The 25,846-nt window shown below is 41.6% G+C and overlaps 2 protein-coding genes across 2 annotated transcripts; both read right to left on the bottom strand.

Annotated features, from left to right (window-relative positions):
- Positions 1 to 456: 456 nt before the first annotated feature.
- phyhd1 (phytanoyl-CoA dioxygenase domain containing 1) lies at positions 457 to 18,394 on the bottom strand. The gene is made up of 11 exons (XM_041194478.1): positions 18,368 to 18,394; positions 16,660 to 16,818; positions 15,578 to 15,653; positions 13,939 to 13,986; positions 13,174 to 13,229; positions 11,175 to 11,237; positions 7,206 to 7,227; positions 6,072 to 6,200; positions 5,079 to 5,195; positions 3,373 to 3,499; positions 457 to 502 (listed from the first exon to the last, which is right to left on the bottom strand). Exons 1-11 carry the CDS (start codon positions 18,392 to 18,394, stop codon positions 457 to 459), a joined length of 870 nt encoding a protein of 289 aa, XP_041050412.1.
- A 3,835-nt stretch (positions 18,395 to 22,229) lies between these two features.
- LOC121281529 (volume-regulated anion channel subunit LRRC8D-like) lies at positions 22,230 to 24,629 on the bottom strand. The gene has a single exon (XM_041194477.1). The coding sequence runs from the start codon at positions 24,627 to 24,629 to the stop codon at positions 22,230 to 22,232; it is 2,400 nt and encodes a 799-aa protein (XP_041050411.1).
- Between the last annotated feature and the right edge of the window lie 1,217 nt (positions 24,630 to 25,846).

Raw genomic sequence — 25,846 nt, 5'->3', positions numbered from 1 at the left:
TCAATAAGTTTTCTTATTAAAAGTTGCAAATTACGTATTTCCATCAGAACAGATTTGTTTATATGAACTGAAATTCTTAAAATAGGAGGAATAACGCAAAGCATAGGACAGGTGAATTGCAGCTTTATATACTTGTGTATAAATGGTAAATTGTGAGGCCAATCCAAATCACAGTCAGAATGACAGAGTGGCAGATGAGCAGAAAGACAGTAGCAGAGGGATACAATTTATTTTACTTAAGTATGTGAGCATTGTAACAGAAGAATAGGCAGTTCATCATGGTGAAATTTACTTTGTAAATACACTCCCCACACCATAGGTATGTGAAGTTGTTCCTCTCCCAAAATGAATCCAATTAAAAGTATTATACTTTCCAGCTAACAGCACAATATGACATTACACGTCAGTACATAATGTATTCTTGCATTCCATTGACACTGGGCAAAAAGGTGAAATTTAAGAGTACAGAGGTGGGAACGGTAGTTCTGGAGTTGGCTGCAACCTGGAATTGAAAAAAAGAAAAAGCATATTCAGCACATGCATCGAAACAATGATCCAAACTTTATTCAGCCATACACTCTCTCAAATTATAGAATCATAGCATGATACAGTACAGAAAGAGCTCACTCATCTCATCATGCCTGTGTTAGCTCATTGGGTTATCCAATTATTCCCACTCCCATGTTCTTTCACCATTGCCCTATAAAATGCTTCCCTTTCAAGTATTTATCCAATTCTCATTTCAAAGTTCCAAGTCAATCTGTTTCCACCTTCTTTCAGGTAATATATTCCAGGTCACAACAACTCGAGTAAAAAAATTGTTTCCTCATGTTGCCTCTGGTTCTTCTGCATCAACAAAAGTGTGCAGCCCAGAACTGAATGCAGCTGAGGCCTAACCAGTGTTCTATATAGAGGCTTAGCATAACTTCCTTGCATCTATTATTGAAGCCAAGGACCAGTTTTTATTTTAAACAGCTTGTCCTTCAAAGATTTGTGTAGATACATTCCCAGGTTTCTCTGTTTCTGTACCTCTTTTAAAATTGTACCATTTAGCTTGTGTTGCCTTCCCTTATTCTTCCCATCAACTCTACAGCGTTAAGAGAAAAGTCCGAATGATGAAAGACCATGGGCAGGATTTTTCGGTTGGCGAGCGGGGGCGGGGCCCACTTGGATGACGTCGGGTGGAACTCCCGATGTTACTCGGTGTCATCTCCATTTTCAGGTCTGTGGGGGTGCAGCCGAGTCAGCTGCATGCCCGCCGACCTGTCGATGGCCTATTGAGGCCATTGAAACACTAATTAAAGTCATTAATGGACCTGCCTGTCCAACCTGAAGGTTGGCGGGCAGGCCGGGAGCCCTGATGGGCTTCAGAAAAAGCATGAAACCTCATCCACAGGCAGGATGAGGTTTCATGTGGGTATTTAAATTTTTATTAAAGGTTTCAATAAAAGTTATGGACAAGTCCCAACTCATGTGACAGCGTGACAACTCTCTTTCCCACCACACCCCCACTCCCAATGGGGGGAAAATTTTTCCCCATTTGTCCCACAATGTTCAGCCTCTAGGATACTACAATCCCTTCTTTGGCATCTAACGTCATTTGAATATACCCAATGCTTTTGCCTCTACCTTGTCTTGTGGCAATTATTTTACTTAAATCTTTGAGCATTGCCACAGAAGAATAGCCAGTTCATCATGGTGAAATTTACTTTGTAAATACACTCCCCCAACACCATAGGTATGTGAAGTTGTTCCTGTCCCAAAATGAATCCAATTAAAAATATTGGACATTTTATCACTTCGTCTTGCACTGTTTTCTCCTTAGTTTTGTACATTTCTCACAAAATGTATACTTGCTTTAAATATACTTCTTCATTCATTTTAATTTATATTCTCTATTTTGACATTCCTGGTTGAATTTGAAGTCATATTCAGGGACTTCCGAAATTGCGGGTGGAACCAGAAATTCTCAGCCAAAGTCAACGGACCTTTTGCTGGTCCATCAAATTTTCCATCTCACCTTCGATGATTCCCGCAGCGGGTGGGACCAGAAAATCCCATAGTCATGTATGAACACTTAGCAATTTAACTTGAAATTTCTCCCTCAAGCTATTGTAACAGGTAATCAATTTATTTTAAAAACCTAGCATTTATAAAGTTATTGTGGAACTTCAAAATTTAATAACTTCCCAGAATGAAAAAACAGTAAAAACTGGGAAATAAGAGTACTGGTCTTGTATACCTTAAAATGAAACACCAGTGAAAACTGGGAAATAAGAATACTGGTCCAAACTGGTCTTGTATACCTTAAAATGAAACACCAGTGAAAACTGGGAAATAAGAGTACTGGTCCAAATTGGTCTTGTATACCTTAAAATGGAACACAAGTAAGAACTGGGAAATAAGAACACTGGTCCAAATCGGTCTTGTATACCTTAAAATGGAACACAAGTAAGAACTGGGAAATAAGAATACTGGTCTAAACTGTTTTCTCCTTCTGGGTTTGCATGTACATGTGATCGAAGCAAACTGTAAAACAGGACATGAAGGCATAATTCATAGTTTTAACACAATACAGTTCAAGTTTCTAGGCTTCAACATAACCAGCATCTTTTATGATAGATTGTTCAATCTTATTTCCTAAATCATTGAAAATATTCTCTATTTGCTGCTGAGAGATCTCATAAACATTAACACAACATTAATAACATTAAAATAAACTTTGAATTATTCTTTCATATGTCATTTAGTTTGCTTCATGTGTACATCCTAGGTGTTTAAAGTTGCGCAATGACTTTAGAAACACCTTGTGAATAATACCTCCATTAAAACAGCACAGTGGGGAGTAAGATGGACATGTTAAGTATTTGAACCTTAGTATCCCAGAACATAATTGTAAGGCCTGACTTTATACCACCTAATATTTTAATTGGATATGCTGTATTGAAATTAGCCAGCCTCAATTTAGACGAGAGAACAGAAGTTTTAACCTCTCCAAGAAAAAGGCCAGTCAATGTCTGGCAATGAAAGAAAGTGATGGGGAGGTGAAGTCAGGGATGCATTTCAAAATTCACCAGAGTTTTTCAATCTCAGCCAGGGCAATAGATGGCGCACTGCACAGCAACACCGTCTCCTCCAGTTGATCAAAAATCATCTTGACCATTAGATCTTTCATCAGCTGCCAACAGACTAACATAGAGGTTGACAGTTTAGACAATACCATCACTTGTTAGGCAAAAGAAGAAATACTGCTGCTGGAAACAGCAGAAGGTTACATTAAGAGCAATAAAACCAAACCAACACTGAAGATGTTGTAAATGCAACTCTCTCATACACGCATTCAGGCATTGAGGTACTAACTGAAATCCTCACCAGTTCTCCTCACTCCAGTGACTATCCTGGGATTCCATCAGGTGGAAAGTGTAGACATGCCGTGATTTATCAGATGTGTTGGAAGCACTTTTGTGCACAACCTGTCCATGAATGAGGACAAGCCCACCTGCATAAAGCAAATCAACCAGCAAAAGGCAGGTGTCTTAGTTACACTTAGACAGTATCTTATTCGAATAAACATTCAGGTTAAGAACAAGTTATGTTTATTCATTTCTGTATTTATACTGCAGCATTGTTAAAATTAAATAAAAATAGTCCCACTGCCTCCAGTAGCACCTAGACCCAAAAGGGTTTTCTCCCCCCCCCCAGGCTCTGCCAGTATAAGACACCACATGCTCCAGGCCAGAAAACCAGGCTTTTGTGTACCTTCCCAACATCAGGGCAGGTCAGCAAGCAGCCTGCAACTTAAAGTCACAAATGTTGTTTGGGAACCATCCCTCCACTGTAATTGAGATAAGCTTGAAGCACCGGCAATGCTCACACATTGTGGGAACCGCCAGGTAATTTTAGTTCCATGTCTCCTGCTAGCACAAGATGGCTGCCAATACCCGTCTGCACACGTGCATTGATCTGCACAAGTGCAGAAATGCAATTATGTCACTCCGCTGCGTCCTGATATGTTCCTAGGACATTATTTCCTATTATCTATCCCATTATCTATCACCTTATTCATCACTTTAAACTGTAAGTGTACTAGATTGCTTTCTATGTACAGTTCTATGATTTAACGTGCAGCACCAGTTAAAACTATAGCTTTTTTTTTGTTGCTCTACACAAATTGTAAATCTCTGGCTAACATAATTCAACATCCACACAAACATTTGTTCTTTCTAAAATTAATCTTTTTCAAAGTCATTTTTTACTGTCTCCAAGGAAAAGATGGCAGCCAATATAGGGCTCCATTGTTTCTTCCCCTTTTAGAGAATTTTCTTCCACTGTTACAAAACTACTTCTAAACCTGTACAGGTTAGGCCGCTGCCTACTCTGTTTCTCGGAGTGATGTAACAGAGTAAAACACAAGAACTGTGCAGGGATGGCAACAAATGCAGTCTAATTTTAACAAGTAATCATTCATCAAATGATAAAATACTCAGCTGGCCTGCCTGTTTTGAGGACTACTCCAAAATTACTTTTAAAACAAACTCTCAGGCATTGTCCTGGGTTCAGGTGCCAATTCATGTATTGCTTCCTTCCTAGTTGGCCTAGTCTTGCTACCTCCCCTCTGATTTCCTCCCTACAGTTGCACACCCACAGTACAGGGAATCAGTACAGTAGACCATTTCATACTGTAGGATGGAGCGTCACATTACTGCTTGGTTAAAGTCAAATCTATTTCTATTGCACAATAATTTCTAAACAATGAAGAACATATTCTACAATTCCTTTTGTTTTTCTGTGAAAACCAAAAACCAGTGACCTTGGCCGTAAACCAAATAATCTCAAGAGTAACAGAAGCAGAGTTCAGTGTAGGAATATAATCTCATGGTTCTGCAGATGATCACAAGTATTTTTGACATCATCAGAGGCACCTGCTGTATTACTCGTAATGTCCCCTGATATTCCATAGCTACAGTTTACATCAGTAACTTTGACCTGCACACCACAATATATGGAGCTACTTTACAATACAAAGCATTGCAGTCGATCTCCATTACCATCCCAGTCTAATACAAATTGGCATCTACCTTTTTTAACTGGAACAGGGATGAAGTCATCATCTAGATAATCAGGTTCCTTTCCGATAAATTTGATCAGAGGATACTCTCCTTTTGCGGCACGCAACATCCTCCGTGTAATACCAGCTGTCAGTCAGAAAAACAAACTGCTGTATAATGGGCATAAACAGACTTTATAGTGTCTTAGATTTTCAATCACTAATAACACACATATTTGTATGCAAATTTTCCAGTTTTGTAGGGTTTTTTTCCCCTACTTCCTTTATGCCTACGTAACATACTTTCCTCAGCTGAGGAAACGTGCCTAATCTCAAGGCTGTGGAGAGATCCACCAGAGAATGGCTTGAGGTGTCTGCCTTGCCATCTTGCTACCCTGCCATAGAATGACTTCCATCCAGTACAAAGTAGCAGGCTTGATCATCACCCCATACCTTAAACATTTATCCCCTCCACCAGTGGAGCACAGTGGCAGCAGTATGTACCATCAACAAGATGCAATGCAGCAACTCAACAAAGCTCCTTCGACAGCACCTTTCAAACCCACAATGTCCACCACCAAGGAGAACAAAGGCAGCAGACACATGGGAACACAACTGCCTGCAAGTTCCCCTCCATGTCATACGCCATCCTGACTTGGAACTATATCACCATTCCTTCACTGGTGCTGAGTCGAAATCCTGGAACTCTCTTCCCAACGGTACTGTGGGTGTACCTACACCACATGGGCCGCAGTGGTTCAAGAAGGTGGCTCACCACTACCTTCTCTAGAGTGATTAGGGATGGGGAGCAAATGCTAGCCTTCTCAGAGACACCCAAATCCCAGGAATGAATGAAAAAAAACATCACTTTGCAACAGCAGCACAGCTGAGATTTGTGATTTCATAATTAATAGACAATCTCAAGGTCTAATGGTGAATTTAATAAGGCAGTTCTCTTAAAGTGGCATCCATGCACCATTACATATATGAGAAACCTCATGCTCATGGTAGTTAAGATTCCTACCTGTGTGGGAGCCGGGGATAAACCAAAGGCAGCCATTCTCCTCAGTTGCATCCTCCAGTGCAATCCAAAAACCAGTGATGCGTCCAAGAGGTTCTGTATATAGGAAGGTGGCATCCTGATGAGGGGTCACTGGAAACAGTAAAAACAAGATTTATTGGAGATTATTCAGGGATGAATCTGCTACTGGACCAAGAGCAGGTAATCAATTTACACCTGCAAGAAGCTATTGAGGCTAGGTCAATTGACCAGGAGAAGACAGGAAATACACACACCCTACCATTTCCTCTGAGTGCTGGCAGAGCCACCACTCACTACATCACCAAGGCTACTTCACAACCCTCCCACTGTTTAAAATAAAAGTGACAGAGGAATAAAAATGACCAAGCTAATAGTGAGATCATTGTTGAAAAAAGACTATGTTTATAAAAGAATCAGTCACAGTTCTTGCGATGAACGACATTGGGGATATTATTCCTTTTACCATCACCCAGTCACAAGAGCAAATGGAAGGACAACCAGGTGGAATTGGATGAATTGCTCTGAGAGAGCCAGCACAGGCACAAAGGGCCAATATGCCTCCTGCTGTGCTGCAACCATTCTATGATTCTATGAACGTAAATCAGGGGGAGAAAACAGTCCCTCCCGGTTTGTACAGCTCAAGTGCTCACTACATAAACTTAACTGAATTATCAGCAGAACCACCAAGGGAACTTCCAGGAAAAATATTCTATTCTCAGGCTGCCCCTAACTTACAGCTCCAAACCATAAAACACTAACAAATCAAAACACACATTCGTCTTTTGCTATTTTTAAGGAAGGCATGATAATACTGCATACCTATTAATTTATAAACTACACTGAAACCAAAACATATTACATAGTACAGTGGAGACAATATATTGAAAGGTGCATCTATATTAAATATTTTGCTTCAGGATTTATCTGGTCTTCAATAAGAACATAAGAAATAGGAGCAGAAATAGGCCATTTGGTCCCATGAGTATGCTTTGCCATTCAAAAAAAGTCATGGCTGATCCGATTGTGGCTTTAACTCTTATTTCCTGCCTACCCCCATAACCTTTGACTCTCTTATGGATCAAAAATCTGTTGTATAGGAAGGAGGTTTGGCCATACCTTCACCACCAATTCCTGGTTGCTGAAGAAGAAAAAATGTTGTTAGCATTTTGTATAAGCTTACAATGCAGCAGCTCATTAAAGTACAAAAACATCCCTAAAATATCCTTAGACAAATTATTCAAGCCAATTAGTACATGATAGTTAACATGGGATTAAATTGATGAAGTTCAGTAACATGGCTAATAATCTTAGCATAGGCAGTCTAGTGGTGCAGTGGTAGTACCCTACCACTGGGCCAGAAGCTCTGGGTTCAAGGCCATGCCAGAACTAGTCGGTCACAGAAGGAACGTTCATGGTGTGATTCAATGGGCTGATAATTTGCCTGGGAAACCTTCCACCACCACTATTCCCCAAAGGGAAAAAAATGTGTGAAGATATGCTAAAAGAAGAATCTTAGCATGTTCATGGCAGGCATGTCAAAGAATGTTACAAAAAGATCAATAGTTCCATCAGTGTTAAATGCTGGAGAGGGTTCAGGTTACTTTATTCAGGTTCATTTATTGCTCTGCAACGGAGCTGCTGCTGCAAAATTAAGAGACTAATTGACAGAAACAAAACATTAAAAAAAGAGGTAAGGTACTCAAAAGCTTTTGCTCTGTAGCTTATAAACATAAGTTAAATAGAGAAGAAAGAACATTCACCTTCTCCTTGTTTATCCACCCAGAACAAATTTATTGCTTCCCCCTACTATTTCTTAGATTTTTCCATGCTTTTGCCTCCAGTATTTTACTAGGAAGTCCATTTCAATAATTAGAGGTACAATAACATAATGGTAATGTTGCTGGATCGGCAATCCAACACTGTAATAATAAAGTTGCTAACTAATACTCCAGGGTCATGAGTTCAAACCCCACCAAGGCAGCTGGGGAAATTTAAAATTTAATTAATTAATCAATCTGGAATAACATTCTAATATCATTAATAATGATCATGAACTGCTGGGTTGTCGTACAAGTCCATCTGGTTCATGAATGATCTTCAGGGTGGAAATTTCCCATTTTTAGCCAGTCTGACCCACACATGACTCCAGTCCATAGCAGTGTGGTTAACTCTTAACTGTCCTCTGAAATGACATAGCAAGCCACTCAGTTGTATCAAACCATTACAGACAAAAGAAATATGGGTGTACATACAGCACATGGACTGCAGCGGTTCAAGAAGACAGCTCACCACTGCCTTCTCAAGAATAATTGTAGATGGGCAATAAGTGCTGGTCCTGCCAGCGATGCTCATATCCCGAGAATGAATAAGAATTGAGCAAGTGGTGTGAAGGACCTCCTGAAGGAGATACATGGATATTTATTATTGTCTCCTTATTGTCATCTTTTATGCTTCAGAAGGGTGAGCATGTGTTTTGCATAACGCTCCCTGACATGTAACATCATCACAATCTAGTCACTTAATGGATGAAGAAAGGGACTCACAGTCCCATCACGCCCCACTTTCCTTCTAATTCACAGAATCACAGTGCAGAAGAGGCCCTTCGGCCCATCAAGTCTGCACCGACACATGAGAAACACCTGACCTACCTACCTAATCCTATTCACCAGCACTTGGCCCATAGCCTTGAATGTTATGACATGCCAAGTGCTCATCCAGGTACATTTTAAAGGATGTGAGGCAACCTGCCTCCATCACCCTCCCAGGCAGTGCATTCCAGACCGTCACCACCCTCTGGGTAAAAAAGTTTTTCCTCACATCCCCCCTAAACATCCTACCCCTCACCTTGAACTTATGCCCCCTTGTGATTGACTCTTCAACTAAGGGGAACAGCTGCTCCCTATCCACCCTGTCCATGCCCCTCATAATCTTGTACACCTCAATCAGGTCGTCCCCTCAGCCTTCTCTGCTCCAACGAAAACAACCCAAGTCTATACAACCTCTCTTCATAACTTAAATGTTTCATCCCAGGCAACATCCTGGTGAATGTCCTCTGCACCCCTCCAGTGCAATCACATCCTTCCTATAATGTGGCGACCAGAACAGCACACAGTACTCCAGCTGTGGCCTTACCAAGGTTCTATACAACTCCAACATGTCCTCCCTACTTTTGTAATCTATGCCTCGATTGATAAAGGCAAGTGTCCCATATGCCTTTTTCACCACCCCACTAACATGCCCCTCCGCCTTCAGAGATCTAATTCTGAAACTATTGAATTCTTGCTGAGGAAATGTTGTCCCAATATCAGGTGTCTTCCAATAGATTATCCAACTGAACCCCATGTGAGTCTTGAAAGTGAGTGTCAGCAGGACATTAGGTTGTAGGGAGCAACAAAGTTGACCTTGATCTTGCCATCACCTAAAGCTCACAGGCACACTCCAAATTGCGGTCATATGGATAGCTATCAGAAGTAAGAATGCTAGCTGATTTTCTTCCATGTAATCCAGAGAAAATGATGCCCGTTGTAGTGCCCCGATCATTGGTCTGGTGGAGATAATTGAAAACACTGGTTTGGCCTCAACTGGAGCATTGTGTCCAATTCTGGGCATCGCTTTATGAAGGATGAGAAGGCATCGGAGAGGGTGCAGAAAATATTTACAGGGGTGGTTCCAGGAATAAGGAACTTCATTTACAAGGATAGGTTGGAGAAGCTTTGATGGAGGTATTCAAAATCATGAGGGGCCTGGACAGAGTGGACAAGGAGAAACTGTTCCCTTTGGTGGAAGGATCAAGAGCCAGAAGACACCAATTTAAGGTGATTGGCAGAAGAAGCAACGGGCAACATGAGGAATTTTTTTTTAACACGACGCGTGATTAGGTCTGGAATATACTGCCTGAGAGTGTGATGGTAGCAGATTCAATCACGGACTTTAATAGAGATAATTATCTGAAGAGGAAATAATTGTAGGACTATGGAGAAAAGGAGGGTGAATGGAATTAGGTGAATTGCTGTTACAGAGAGCCAGCACAGACATGATGGGCCAAATTACTCCTTCTGTGCTGCAGCCATTCTATGATTCTATGAACACAACTTGGGGGTAGAACAGGGTCCGTCCTGGTATGTACAGCTCAGGGGCTCACTGCATAAGCTTATTGAACTATTGGCAGAGCCACCAAGGGGAATTCTAGGCAAATTGTCTGTTCTCAGGCTGCCTCTAACCTGCAGCTCCAAGCCATTAAATGCTGGAAAATCATGTGCCTTTTACTATATTTAATGAAGGCATGATAATATTGCATACATTTTAATTTTAAAAACTGCATTGAAATCAAAACATATACATCGTACAGTGGAAACAATAACTTGAAAGGTGCATCTATATTAAATGTTTTGCTTTAGGTTTTATCACGTCTTTCGTAAGAACATAAGAAATAGGATCAGGGGTAGGCCATGTGGCCCCATGAGTCTGCTCTGCCATTCAAAAAGGCCATGGCTGATCTGATTGTGGCCTTACCCCCACTTTCCTGCCTAACCTCCACAACCTTTGACTCTCATGTAAATCAAAAATTTGTCTAACTCAGCCTTGAATATTTTCAATGACCCAGCCTCTACTGCTCCCTGGGGTAGAGAATTCCAAAGATTAACAACCCTCTGAAAGAAAGAGTTCCTCCTCATCTCTGTATTAAATGGGAGACCTCTTATTTTGAAACTGTGTTCTCTAGTTCTAGATTCCCCACAAGGTAAACGTCCTTTCAGCATCAACTCCATCCTTAGAGCTTAAATGTTTCAAGAAGATCTCCTCTCATTCTTCTGAGCTCTTATTTTGTGCAGTCACCTTTTATATGGCACCTTATCGCATGGCTTTTGGAAATTCAAATACATTATATCTCCTGGTTCCCCTTTATCCATCCTGCTTGTTACATCCTCAAACAGCTCCAATAAATTTGTCAAACACAATTTCCCTTTCATGAAGCCATGTTGACTCTGCTTGATTGTATTATGATTTTCTAATGTCCTAAATTTCAGCTGCCAGACCTACTGAGTCACTCACTGATATTGAAAGCAGAGAAACAATCTCCTCACATACCTTGAAGATATACATGCTCTGCACAATGACAGGTTCCTTTAGTTCCAACTTCCGGGCTACTTCCTGTCAGAGACACAGATTAATTTCACAATGGATATATATTTTCTAGCCTTTCTTTGGATCTGTCAGATCTGCATCATTCCTCGAGCAATGAGGGCAGCCTAGCTGCCTCCTGTCAAACCTCAAAATGCTGCACACAGGTAGCTCACAGGAGGTGAGAACAACAGGGAGTCTTTGTTAGCTTTTCCTTCTCCCCTATGGAGGAGCGCATGGGTTTAAAATCAATGCAATTGAGACACATGGAAGACTTTCAATCCATGAGGCTGGTCATCAGCATCAGGAGGACTGATTAAATGCTAAAAAATCTCAAGCCTTTTCAGTTTTTAAAAGGTGGCATGAAGAAGGTATCTCGCACAGGTATAGAAAATAATAAAGGGCATGGGAAAAGTAAATCTGGATAACTAAGTTAAATTGGCAATTGGACAACGGGCTCATATTCAAACTAGCGAAAGTCAGGAAGCTTTGATGCAATAACCAATTCACAGAATGAATTACAGGTGTGCAGTGGAGGCAAAAATTGTGGAATCATTTAGGTGTAATGGGGATTACTAGAAATATTTTTAAATGGATCATCTAGAATGGATCAAATAGCCTTCATTGTCCATATCTACTTTGTGGATGCCTGTCCTGATGACACAATTTAAATCAAGGATGCACCACGTAGACAATCACAACCACACACTTAGGTCCTAACAATGACTCCACCAACTTCCAAAGCAGTATTTAAAAATGCAGAAAACATTATCAGTATATCAAAAATATGGAGGGTCGTGGGGCTGGAGGAGGTTACAGAGATAGGGAGGGGCAAGACCATGGAACGATTTGAACACAAGAATGAGAATTTTAAATTGGAAACAGTGCTGGACCTGGAGCCAATGTAGATCAGTAGGCACAGAGCTAACTCAGTGCAAGTAAGGATTCAGGCAGCAGGATGAGCCAAAGTTTAAAGAGGATGGAAGGTGGGAGGCTAACCATCAGTGCATTGGCACCTGGAGTTAACAAAAGTCAGCTGCAGCTGCAGATGAAACCTGGGATAAGGAGGTTATCTTATGAGGAAAGGTTGGACAGGTCGAACTTATATCCATTGGAGTTTAGAAGGTTAATAGGTGATCTCATTGAAATATATAAGATCATGAAGGGACTTGACAGAGTGGATGCTGAAAGGATATTCCCTTTGTGAGGGAGACTAGAACTAGGAGACACAGTTTAAAAATAGGTGGTCTCCCATTTAAGATGGAGATGAGAAGAAATTTTTTCTTTCAGAGGGTCGTGAATCTTTGGAACTCTCTTTCCAAGAGAATGGGGGAGGCAGGGTCACTGAATAATTTTAAGGCGAGGTAGGTAGATTCTTAACCAACAAGGGAATTAAAGGTTATCGGGGGTAGGCAAAATGTGGAGTCGTGGCCACAATCAGATCAGCCATGATCTTATTGAATGGTAGAGCAGGCTTGATGGGCTAAATGGCCTCCTCCTGCTCCTACTTCATATGTTTGTATGTTCATACGAGGCAGGGACAGGGACAGGTGACGGGGATGGAAATGGGGCATCTTGGTGATGGCGAAGATATGGGTTTGGAAAATCATCTCAGGGCCAAATTGGGTATCAAGGTTACAAATGGTCTGGTCAACCTCAGAGGGTAGCTAAAACAGGGATGGAATAGGTGGCTTAGGAACAAAGCTTATACAATGGATTGGCTCTTTGCAATATTTAACTGGAGATCATTTGCTTGACATACTTGAAAGAAAATCATTTGTGGGATGGGGGGATGGGAAGATGTTGCTAAAATTGAATTCAACAAAAATTTTATTTATTTCTACCTGGTTCCCAGCCAATTTGAAATGGCAGTAGCTGTAACATGATAATCTTTATCAGGCATCACTGCTACACAAGCTCCCATATGCCAGTATTTGCAGAGACCGTAAGCTCAAGAAAGACCCACCTGCACTTTGAGTGAATGTGTGAGATTTTTGAATGTAGGTTCCAAGGCATGAAGAGCTGTGGAGAAGATTCACATTAAGAGTGGGTATCTGAGCAAGAGAGACACACTGCATAAAATGAAATATTAGAATTAGTGACCAATGGGGCTCACTTGGAGCACAGTCTAAGCCTTGTCCCATCGGTCAGATCTCTTTTCATTATAACAGAGTCCCAGCTGACATAAGGTGCTTTATGAAACTTACTTTTTTAAAAAATTTCCTAAAAAGCTTAGAGTCTTACCAGAAATTTTATAAAAAGGTAAGTGGTTATTGGGGAAAATATTTAAACTTTCACATCAATATTTCTAACTGATTTGATAGACCTTCATTGAAAATAAAGAACTCATATTTCTACAATTAAAAAGACTCTATTGCTCTGTGGAGATATTTGATTTCAGTTTTGCCACAATGGGGTTATTTCAAACAGCCCTAGTTTGCCTGGAAAAACCATCAACCATTCCCTTCCCGATCACTTGAAGATAAACAGAAAGCCCAGTGAAATGGTTAAAAACCAGCTGACTGAGCAGACACAAACGCTTTGCAATTCACTCAATGCTCCCATCTGGTTTATGAGCATTTTGCTGATACTTGGAACCTAATAATTTCACTAAAACTTTCAGTGAATGCTGCTGGTCCGCTCAGCAGGATATAGTTGTGCTTCTTCAGACGGAATTTTAAAAATGGAATCATTCTCTATCTTCCCAAGTAGTGTAAACCAGTGACCTTACCATGTCCAATTTTATTTAAGGACTTCTCTTTTGGTACAAGAAGGTCACCTGAATGAAGAGGAAAATAAGCATGAGTAGATTCCTGACCTACATTGGATGAGTACGACATCTTTCTAATTCATCTAAGGATTCCAGACTTCCCAGTTGCTCAATTAAAAAGGCCACTTTCTGGTGAGTAGTTCAGCCATATATAAGGTCCCAGGTTTGACCCTTACCTGTGTCGTTAGCCTGGGCACAAATAGCCCTCGTGCTTTCTGGGTTAGGGAGAGAGAGGACAATAAAAAAAACAGCAAAGTCTCCACTCATGATCACTTTGCAGTGATTTCTATTTAACATATACATGGATGTTAAGTGAAAAGATGACTGATGTGCACTGTAAACCCTTGGCATTAAATACCACAACATAATTCACTGTCAAAGCCCAGACATGAAGAATCACTGTGTGAGCACAGTACTAGAGGACAGCCAGTGTCCTTGGAACAATATCCCAACAGGAGTCAGTGGCTTCAGGAAAGGAAAGGAAAAACAAATTATAGAGACATAAAGAACAGATGTTTGTATTGGCATGTTGGAGGTCCAACACACTGCACAACTGACAAGAGTTGACATATGATTCCTTACTTGTTGCTGGATTCCTGATCTTAAGCCATGGTATCTCTTACCAAGTGGAGACCATGGGGAGAGGGAAGGACCCATCCCTTATCTGTCCTCTGTCACTTTCTAGCTAATTATTATAGAATGGCATGGTGGAACAAGGAGAAAATCCACCAACTTCTCACCTGCAAAAATAAAAATGAGGACAAAATGCATCTAGAAAAGGTACAGTTTCATCCCAAAACACTGACACATGGTATATATTATCAGAAAGCATGAATGTGCATTTATATAGTGCCTTTCACATGTCCCAAACCACTTAATAGCCAGTGAAGTGCAGTCATAGCTGTGGGAAAACCATAGAATCATAGAATAATGCAATGCAGGAGGAGGTCATTCAACCCATCATGCCTGTGATAGCTTTTTAGTAGACCATCCAATTATTCACACTCCCAACTGGTTCTCCATAGCCATGTAATCCTCAGGCAGTGTCTGATTCTTTTGCCATTCAGCTTAAATCTGTGTTATCGGATACTAACCCTTCTGCCACTGGAATGAGTTTCTCCTTTTCTGCTCTTATCAAAACCCCATTCACCATTTTGAACAGCTCATATCCAATCTCCTCTTAACCTTGTGACAGCTGGTTTGCACATGGCAGAAATGAGATAAGTTATGAGACTATCTATCTTAGTGATGCTGGTAGGTGGGTCAATATTGACCAGGACACTGGGAGAACCCCCTTGCAGATTCTTACTTTGATGTCCATTATTAGAATCTCAGGACATAAACCTCCTTGTGTCTTGGTCAATGTTTTTGCCTCGGCCAATTGCACTTACAAACGGATTAAATGGCCAGGTGTTTCATTGCTGCTTCAGAGATGTTGCTGGTGCAAAATGGTCAGCATATTTGGGGAGATAATAAAAGTAACTGCACTTTAAAAAGCAATTCATTAGGTGAAGGACTTTGATGTGATAATAAAGGTTCCATATGAATGCAAATATTTCTTTTATTAACTAATCTGAACAAAGGTCGCATTTGCCTTTACCTTTGTTATCAAACACTCCTTTTTCAAAAAAGAATCGAACTTTGTCCCCACTTGTCAGGAAGTAATCTTTGCTTCCCTAAAAAAAAGTTGCAACAATCAACAGCAAGTGCTTGACAAACCAGAATTTGTTATGAAGCAGAGATCCATTATCCAACCTCCAACACACTTACTCACCTGCATCTTTTGAGGCCAGTCAGGAATGCATTAATACAAAGAAAAGAAATATGATTCATCTCAATCTTTTACGGCCTTCTAAAGTCAGCAGAGTTGGACTACATGTATTATTGAAAAGTAACTGAAAGTAGATCATAGGAAGAAGTTCTTTACTTAAAGACTGATAAAGCATTTGGAATAAACTGCCAGTGGAGAATAGTTGAGCTAAAAATATTTGGGACTTTCAAAATGCAGATGCTTTTCTGGTCCTTTATTTCTTTTCATTTCCATTCCAGGAGTACATACATTCCGCAACAGAAAGAGGGGATGCAGAATCATGTCCCAGATTCCATCACAGTCTTGCTCATTTAACTGGGAAAGGGACATGCCAGCAGCTATCTCAACTGAAATGGCAAGTTGGCAATACAAGCTTAGAGTACAAGCAAAAGGGTGTTAAAATTCCCCAAAAAAGGATCTAAACAATGCAAGTACAAAAGCAAGATGTTATTTTCAGCTTTCCTCATAGGTTTTATGGATCAATCTGAAGCAAGTCACCATTCATTTGGTATTTGAACATTTTAGTTAATTGAAACAACACATCCATAATCAGTCTCATTGCCAAGGGCTAACTGAAGCCAAGCGTCGATAGCAAAAACAGCGCATGGCAACCCGGGCACCCTATCCACCCATTCCCCCTACCGCCATCTGCCCCAGCTGTGACAGAGATTGTAGGTCGTGCACTGGACACTTCAGTCACCTGAGAACTCATTTTCAGTGTGGAAGCAAGTCATCCTCGACCCCGAGGGACAGCCTAAGAGAAGATAATCAGACACGCTGACATACATACAGAGCAATTGAGGCACATACACTTTGATCATTGGCACATACGCAGCAATACCCAGTATTTTCATACACACCTAAACACCAACCTGAGTTTTAAGCTGCTCCATTTCTTGTGTTGAGAATTCAGTGTGAAGGTCTTGGGGGACCACCATCTCATCAATAATGTATGATATCCGTGCTCTCAGGGAGTCACACTCATCCTCTGTGAAGAACCCTTCAATTGTAACAAAGCCATCTTTCCTGAACTGAAGATGGGAAGAAACAAAGTTTTAACAGACAAATTAAATCAGAACTTGCTCATTAACTTTTTTACTTATGGTCATCTTAGCAATAATCCTCTCACTTCAGAGTTGGATGGTCATAGGTTCAAGCCTCACTGTAGGAGTTCAGTGCATAATCTTGCCTATAGCTTAATTCAGTACTGAGTGAGTGCTGCACCATCAGAGGTGTCATCTTTCAGATGAGACATTAAACTGAAATTGCACCTGTGAGTTTGGGCAGATTTAAAAGATGCTGTTGACATTATTCAGGGAAGAGCAGGCAAGTTCTCAATATTTGTGTCTCAGCAACACAGTCAAAAACAGATTATCTGGTCGTTATCACGTTGCTGTTGGAGTTTTCTGCGCACAAATTGGCTGCGTGTTTCTGACCTTACAACATTGACTACACTTCAAAAAGCACTTTGGGATGTCCTGAGATTATGAAAGTTGCTATATAAATGCAAGCTTTTACACTAAGAGGAGCATTTGCACATTTGCGTGGGGCAGTGGTAAGGGATCTACAATTTAAGGCAGCAACTCCCTGGGGTTAGGGTGGGATTAGCTAGGGTTTTTGCTCCAATTTGTTATTCAATAATCCCTATCAGATGGCAAGTGGAGACAGCTATGATGCCCACTGGCACTATATTCCATTGTAGGGTAGAACCTGCCGGAATGGAGAAGCAAAATACACTTGAAAAATACACTTTCACGAGCTGTGCCTTGTCTCACAGTGATTAAAGCACTGAACTCTAGCTGAGAAAACAGGCTAGCAACCTGCTCGTAGAATAATGCCATCTCTGAAGTCAAAATTTAAATACCATCGGCGGTAACAATGGATGCTGTCCCTCCTTCCATCGATAATTTAAAATTGAGGTTTTCATGTGATGCAGGTGGATATAACATGGGATTATTGTAACGTGGATTCAATATAACAATGTGGTTTAAAACTGGCATAATGTCAATTTAATTTGATCTAGTGTGGTTTAAGTGTGGATTTGAGGCGAAATAATGTGGTTTAAATGTGGTAATGATGTAGTTTTGACACAAAAGCAAAATGCTGCACATGCTGGAAAGCACAGAGTGTGCTGGATATACTCAGCAGGGCTGACAGCATCAGTGGAGAGAGGAAGAGAGTTAACTTTTCAGATCCATGATCTTGCACCACCAGGTGACCACGAGAACCGTGGGTTTATTTTTTTTTAATCATTCATGGGATGTGGGCTTTGTTGGCTGGGCCAGCATTTATTGCCCATCCCTAATTGCCCGTTGAGAAGGCGGTGGTGAGCTGTCTTCTTGAACCGCTACAGTCCACGCACAGCGCTGTTAGGGAGGGAGATTTTGACTCAGGGACTGTTATACCAAAGCTACTATAATGCGGAGATCCAATTGTATCCAATATTTACGCTATATGTCCTGCGGTATAGAATCCAAACACATTTATTGGTAACAATGGAACAAAGCGAAGGTAACACAATCTTCCCTGGAACTTTCTAAAGTTGCCGAATCAAATTTTGTGTGTGTGACTGTCACTTACCGCTGTGCTGAGTTCGTCGGTGACCATGTTATCTGAAAATATATTCGCCTTCAGCCGAACAGCGAAACCGAGAAAGGAAAATGTCAATGAATAAAGTCCAGCTGCTCAACTCTGCCTGTCACATTCATGTGGACACTCCCCAGACACTCCGGTCAATCTGTTGCCGGCGTTAACCGATGCAGGTCAGAGGGGCGTGTGTGTGTGTAAAAACAAATATTTCACCGTGGCAGTGGTTCCCGAAACAAATAACTGGGGCCAGATTCGCCATATGACCGAAAAACAAGGTTAGAGTCAACGGAAAAGTTCCGAGTTGATTGGTCACTGATTGAGGTTAATCATTTACAAATACTGGCTAAGAAGCTTTTGAAAGGTTAATCTGTTAATTTTTTTTGTCTCAGGTTCTTACAGGATAACCGTGTACTTCTTACATGGCTCCTATATGAATGATTCTCACACGCCAGCTTCAATGTCCCGCTGAACAGTCTTCCACTGCGGCGTAGACAGACACTGAGACCAGTGAAACAAAAACAGAAAATGCTGGAAAAACTCAGCAGGTCTAACAGCATCTGTGGAGAGAAAAACAGAGTTAACATTTCGAGTCGGTATGACTCTTCATCAGAGCTAAAGTGAAGTAAAAATGTGAGGAAATTTACACTGTTTAAGGGGAGTGGAGCAGGTGAAGTAAATTGAAAATAGGGTAAAAGGTGAGGCTATGACAATGAATAAAAATGAAAATAGATAAAAAATAAGTGGATAAAAAATAAAAATGAATATAGAAAAAAGGGATAAAAAGGGGGTGAGGATGGAGGAGAGAGTTCATGATCTAAAATTGTTGAACTCAATATTCAGTCCGGAAGGCTGTAAAGTACCTAGTCGGAAGATGAGATGCTGTGCCTCCAGTTTACCTTGAGCCTCACTGGAATAATGCAGCAGGCCAAATACGGACATGTGGGCATGAAAGCAGGGTGGAGTGTTGAAATGGCAAGCGACAAGGAGATCTGGGTCATGCCTGCGGACAGACCAAAGGCATTCCGCAAAGCGGTCACTTAGTCTGAATTTGGTATCTCCAGTGTAGAGGAGACCACATTGGGAGCAGCGAATGCAGGAAACCAAATTGAAGGAGGTGCAAGTGAAATGCTGCTTCACCTGAAAGGAGTGATTGGGCCCTTGGATGGTGAGGAGAGGGGAGGTAAAGGGACAGGTGTTACACCTTCTGTAGTTGCATGGGAAGGTGCTGTGGGAGGGGGTTGAGGTGTAGGGGGTCATGGAGGAGTGGACCAGGGTGTCTCAGAGGGAATGGTCCCTACGAAATGCTGACGGGGGGGGGGGTGGGGGGGGGCTGAAGGGAAGATGTATTTGGTGGTGGCATTATGCTGGAGTTGGCGGAAATGGTAGAGGATGATCCTTTGAATGTGGAGGCTGATGGGGTGATAAGTGAGGACAAGGGGGCCCTGTCATGGTTCTGGGAGGGAGAGGAAGGTGTGAGGGTAGAGGCGCGGGAGATGGGCCAGACACGGTTGAGGGCCCTGTCAACCACAGTGGGTGGAAAACATCGGTTAAGGAAGAAGAAAGACATGTCAGAAGCGCCGTTTTGGAAAGTGGCATCATCAGAACAGATGCGACGGAGGCAAAGGAACTGAGAGAATGGGATGGAGTCCTTACAGGAAGCAGGGCGTGAGAAGCTATAGTCAAGGTAGCTGTAGGAGTCAGTGGACATGTAATGAATATTGGTGGACAGTCTATCATCAGAAATTTAGACAGAGAGGTCAAGGAAGGGAAGGGAAGTGTCGGAGATGGACCATGTGAAGGTGATGGAGGGGTGGAAATTGGAAGTAAAATTGATCAATTTTCCAGGTCCAGACGAGAGCCTGAAGTGGCACCAAAACATTCATGGACGTACCGAAAAAAGAGTTGTGGGAGGGGGCCCAAGTAGGACTGGAACAAGGAGCGTTCCATGTACCCTATAAGGACACAGGCATAACTGGGGCCCATGTGGGTACCCATAGCCGCAGCTTTTATTTGGAGAAAATGAGGCAAGTTTAAGGAGATATTGTTCAGTGAGAGAACAAGTTCAGCCAAATGGAGGATAGTGGTGGCAGATGAAGATTGTTTTGGCCTCTGTACAAGGAAAAAGCGGAGAGCCCTCAGATTATCCTAATGGGGGATGGAGGTGTGGAGGGATTAGATGTCAATGGTGAAGAGGGGACGGTTAGGGCCAGGGAATTGGAAATTGTTGATATGACGTAGGGCATCAGAAGAATCGCGGATGAAGGTGGGAAGAGACTGGATAAGGGGAGAGAGAACAGAGTCAAGATAGGAAGAAATGAGTTCCATGAGGCAGGAACAGACTGACACAATTGGTGTACTGGGACAGTCCTGTTTGTGGATTTTGGGGAGGAGGTAGAAGCGGGCTGCCCGGCATTGGGAGACTATGAGGTTGGAAGCTGTGGAGGGAAGATCTCAGAGGAGATGAGGTCAGTGACAGTCCTGGAAACAATGGCTTGATGTTCGGCAGCGGGGTCATGATCCGGGGGGAGGTAGGAGGAAGTGTATGAGAGTTGGCGCTCAGCCTCTGCGAGTTAGAGGTCAGTACTCCAGACAACAACAGGACCACCTTTGTTGGCAGGTTTGATGATAAAGTCAGGGTTGGACCTGAGAGAATGGAGTGCAGCAAGTTCAGAAGGAGACAGGTTAGAGTTGGTGATAGGAACAGAGAAATTGAGATGGCTGATGTCACGTTGACACTTCTCAATGGAAAGATCAAGAGTAGGTAAGAGGCCAGAGGGAGGGGTCCAGGTGGACGGAGAATACTGGAGACGGGTGAAAGGATCCATTGAACACGGGGAGCCTCCTGCCCAAAGAAGTGAGCACAGAGACGAAGGCAGCGGAAGAAGAGTTCAGCATCATGCCAAGACCGAAATTCATTGAGGAGGGGGTGTAAGGGTATGAAACTGAGTCCTTTGCTGAGTACTGAAAGTTCAACATCAGAGAGGGGAAGGTCAGGGGGTATGGCGAATACACAGCAGGGGCTGGGATTAGAAGACGGGATGGGGTCAGTGAGATGGGAAGGGGTGGAGGGTCCTGGATGAGCGTGGTATCAATGAGTTGTTGATGCTTGCGTTCCTTAGCACCTGAAAGAAAGGGACAAAGTTTCTTGTTAAGGCGTCAGATGAAGAATAAAATGAAACTGGGGACAAGGACAGCTTTGACATAGGGTGAGATAGGGTGGAGGGAGAGGCCGAGTGTGTTCATAAGGTAGCGCATGGCACCGAACGTGGATCTCAGGATGCAGCGAGAACAGCAGTCCAAGGAGCATTGTATGTCCTGGAGATACCTGTAATCCTGTATGGGTTCGAAACATGAGGGATGGAACTTCAGTTGAAATCCACGTGGGGTAAGTCAGAGATGGACACAGTCACTGAGGAAGGAAATATGGCTGCGAAAGTGAGTTTTGGAAAACATCCTGTCAAACACCAGGAGGGAAATGGAAAGCAATGAAGGTGAACAGGGCAAAAGAGACAAATGGTAATCCTGTCAGAAATCTCTTTTGCCCTGTTCCCCTCCATTGCTTTCCATTTCCCAGCTGGTGTTTGACAAGGTGTTTACCAAAACTTGTTTTGGTGCTGTATAAGAGCCAATATAAACTTCAGTGAAAAGAAAGCCTAACCAACAAAGGATAACCATTAAAATGTGATAAAAGTAGGCTGTATGAGAAGTATGTGCCATTGTTTCATTCAAAATCTATCTAAGTAATATGATAGGTGCATTTAGTTCAAATTGGTTGCTTTATTTCCTTACATCCAGCATCTATTTTCACGAGACATCAACTTCTTTGGAACTAAACTATTGACATCTGATGCTGTTAGATCTGACCACCACCCATCTTTTCCCGTATTTCTAAAGGAAGTGACTCAATAACATACTGTTCTATCAGAAGTCCACTAATCCTCAGTATTGGGCATTGCCCTATTTCCACAGGGAGTTTTTCCAAGAGGTTTCCTTGAAGTTCCAGCTGAGATAGTTGGCTGAGCTTTGCAATCTTCCCACTGACGGATGAGATTAAGTTATTGCTTAGCTTCAGAGTCATGAGCTTGATACATTTGAAAAGCTGATCTGGTAGAGTTTCTATTTTATTGTAACCCAAATCCAAATAATACAGGTTTTTGAGGTTCCCAACATCTATTGGAATTACAGAAATGTTATTGCTGTGTATGTCCAAGTAATGCAGTTTATCAATAGTGAAAAGGGCTTTTGGTAAAACCTCAATCTGGTTGTTTGATAAGTAAAGATACTCAAGCTTCTTGATTGAATTAATTGTTGAAGGGATGGTCTTGATCATGTTGAACCAGAACTTCAAACAGGTTAAGTTTTGCAGATATTGTAAGTTGGAAATTTCTTCAATTTTGGTAAGATTGTTACCTTTAAGGTCCAAGACATGAAGTTTGGATAAAGCATAAGTGGCACTTGGGATTTTATCCAGTTCACAGTTGTGAAGTTCAATTTGAGTCAGATTTACCATTTTCTTTAAGATACTCAGGCTCGAGAGCTTGGTCTTATCATTATGAATGCAAAGTTTGATTAAGTGGAACGCAACATCGATGATAGTGGAGGGTATTTTAGAAAGACTTGTTTTTAGATAAAGGACTTTCAGAGAGCGAAGACCCTTCATGGTTTCCAGTTCCAGAGCTTTTTTCTCAATGGCCAGCTTTCCAGTTAGGTATAGCTCTTTCAGCTGGATCAGTTTGTAGATCCAATCGGGGATTTCATCACGGCTCACATATTTAACTCCCACTTTCTTCAGTTGATTTCTCAGCCACATCAAAGCTGATGGCGTAACTTCGGTCACACAGTGTGAGAGCCAGATTTCTTCCAAGTGTTCAAGTTGGGTTATTTTGTTGGATATTTTAACATTGCTACAAAGCTCCAGCCTTAAGACCTGTAGGTCAGGAACTTCATAGACAGATTCAGGAATTCCTGATAGCATGAAGAGGTATAACTCAAGCTGATCCTTCTTAGTTTTTTTTACATGTTGCTTCACCTTCTCCAAAGTCCAATCATTATTTAAACTTAATAATTTTAATTTTTGTTCACTCACTTCTGAGAGGAAGACTGTAAGACGTTTGCAATACAGAGTGTCATACTGATCAATCAAATGCAACAAGAAGGCAAAATCATTTCTTCCATCAGGGATATCACCAAACTGGCTTTCGCCTCGTTTCTCAAAGGAGTATATTTTCAGAGGTTTTCTGAAAACCCAACATATTGTGTGGATGCCAAGTATCCAATAGATTATCACCAAACCTAGATACAGTAGGGCCAATTTCCCGATGAAACGAGCAGTGCTATAAGTACAATCAAAAGTCTTGTAAAAAACCAATTTTAGTGCATTAGGTTCACATAAATTATTAAAGTTGATAACATAAATATAAGCTGGAAAGTAACCAATAATAATTAAGCAATGTATTGTTTTGAACAATGTTTGGCCAGCATATAATTTATAGATTGTATCTTTCTCTTCAACATGGAATCTGAATTTCCTTACTTTCTCAAACAAAGCTTTGGCTTGCTCTGCATCCTTCTTGTCCATGGTTGAGCCAGGTATGGTCATGTTTGAGTGAATACGTGTGGGAAGTTTAATAGTTGATGTATCTCCTTTAGTACTGATGGTATCATTGTCATTTTCAGTGGTCTTTGGTGATGCCAAGGCTTCTTCCTGTTCACTGGCATCTACACAGATTGCTGTAGATAGTGCTTTGGATGTCCATGGTGACTGAAAACACTTTTGAAGGATGTCAAGAAATTGTTGCAATTTGGAGCTTGTTTTAGGATATGTGAAACAGAAGTTACTGCAGGTAATCAGGACAACTGTGTGGAATAAAATTAGATAAGAGAAGAACCTAGTAAACCAGGGAATTTGACTATAACACATTTGATTGATATACCAGTACTGCCAAACGTATAGCTTTGTAACCCTCCCTTGGCGGACAGAAGGAAATGCATCTGGATTCATAAGTACTTCTGGATTGGCACTGATATCAGACATTCCTTGAGTATCTAGCATGGGTGCACTAATCTCATTATTTTTGGGATGTGGCAAACAGAAAGTCTCATCCATGTAAAGCTGAATGCTGCAACCAAAGATAGCCAACAACAACATAATAATAGTCAGGTAATCCATGAAAGTGTCCCACCAAGGTTTGAAGACCTTGAAGGCAGGTTGCTTATTGTCTTCCAAAATTGAAATATTGCTGATCGAAAACATACCTGAAAATAAATGCAAAAATTTAAAGTGATATTTGAAACTTACATTTTGTAGACACTTAGGGGAAGGGTTGCATAGTGTTAATGTTACTGGACCAGTAATCCTGGGGCCCAGACACTTGAGTTCAAATCCCACCAACATGGCAGCTGGGGAATTTAAATTAAATTGATGAATAAACGTGGAACTTAAAAGCTGGTCTCAATAATGAGGATCATGAAATGACTGGGATTTCATAAAACTGATCTGGCTCACTAGTGTCCTTCAGGGGAGGAAATCTCCCATCCTTACCCGGTCTAGCCTATACGTGACCCATAGCAATGTGGTTGATTGCCCTCTGAAATAGTCTAGCAAGCCACTCAGTGACATGAAACTGCTACAGAAAAGTTAAATAAGAATAAAACCAGACAGATCATCCTGTGTCGGCCTAGGCACTTAAAGACAAACTCACACCCTGCCCAATTGAGCCTGGAATATCCGCCCCACTAACATCTGGGGCCTTGTGCCACAATTGGGAGAGCTGACCCACAGATTAGGCAAGCAATATCCTGATATAATCACACTCACCAAATCACACTTTAGAGCCAATATCCCAGATTCCTCCAACATTATACCCACCAGAGGTGGCATCACAGTGATATATAGTCAGGAGGAGACCTTAACAGTGACTCTGGACCTTATGAATTCTCATGACATCAGGTCAAACATAGGCAGGAAAACATCCTGCTGATTACCACTTATCACCCTCACTCAGTTGATGAATCAGTACTTATCTATGCTGAACACCACATGGAGAAAGCCAGGGCAATGAATGTACTCTGAGCGAGGGATTTCAGTGACCATCACCAAGAGTGGCTTGGTAGTACCACATCTAACTGAGCTGGCTGAATCTTGAAGCACATATTTGGGACTGGGCCTCTGGCAGGTGATGGGCAAACCAACAAGAAGGAAAATCTACTTGACTTCATCCTCACCAATCTACCTGTCACAGATGCATCTATCCATGACAGAAACGTTAGGAGTGACCACCAGTCAGGCCCCTTTAAGTAAAGATCCTTCCTCACTCTAAGGACACCCTCCATTGTGCTACGACACTACCGCTGTACTATATGGAATAGATTCAGAAAAGATTTAGCAATTCAAAACTGGACATCCATGAGGTGCTGTTTCCTGTAAAACAATCTGTTACCTCATGGCTCAGCATGGCCCTCAGTCTACCA

Source organism: Carcharodon carcharias, chromosome 8 (assembly GCF_017639515.1).
Source record: "Carcharodon carcharias isolate sCarCar2 chromosome 8, sCarCar2.pri, whole genome shotgun sequence".
Taxonomy (NCBI): domain Eukaryota; kingdom Metazoa; phylum Chordata; class Chondrichthyes; order Lamniformes; family Lamnidae; genus Carcharodon; species Carcharodon carcharias.
Note: the sequence above shows the minus strand (reverse complement) of the source record. Positions and strands in the feature narration are given on the sequence as shown.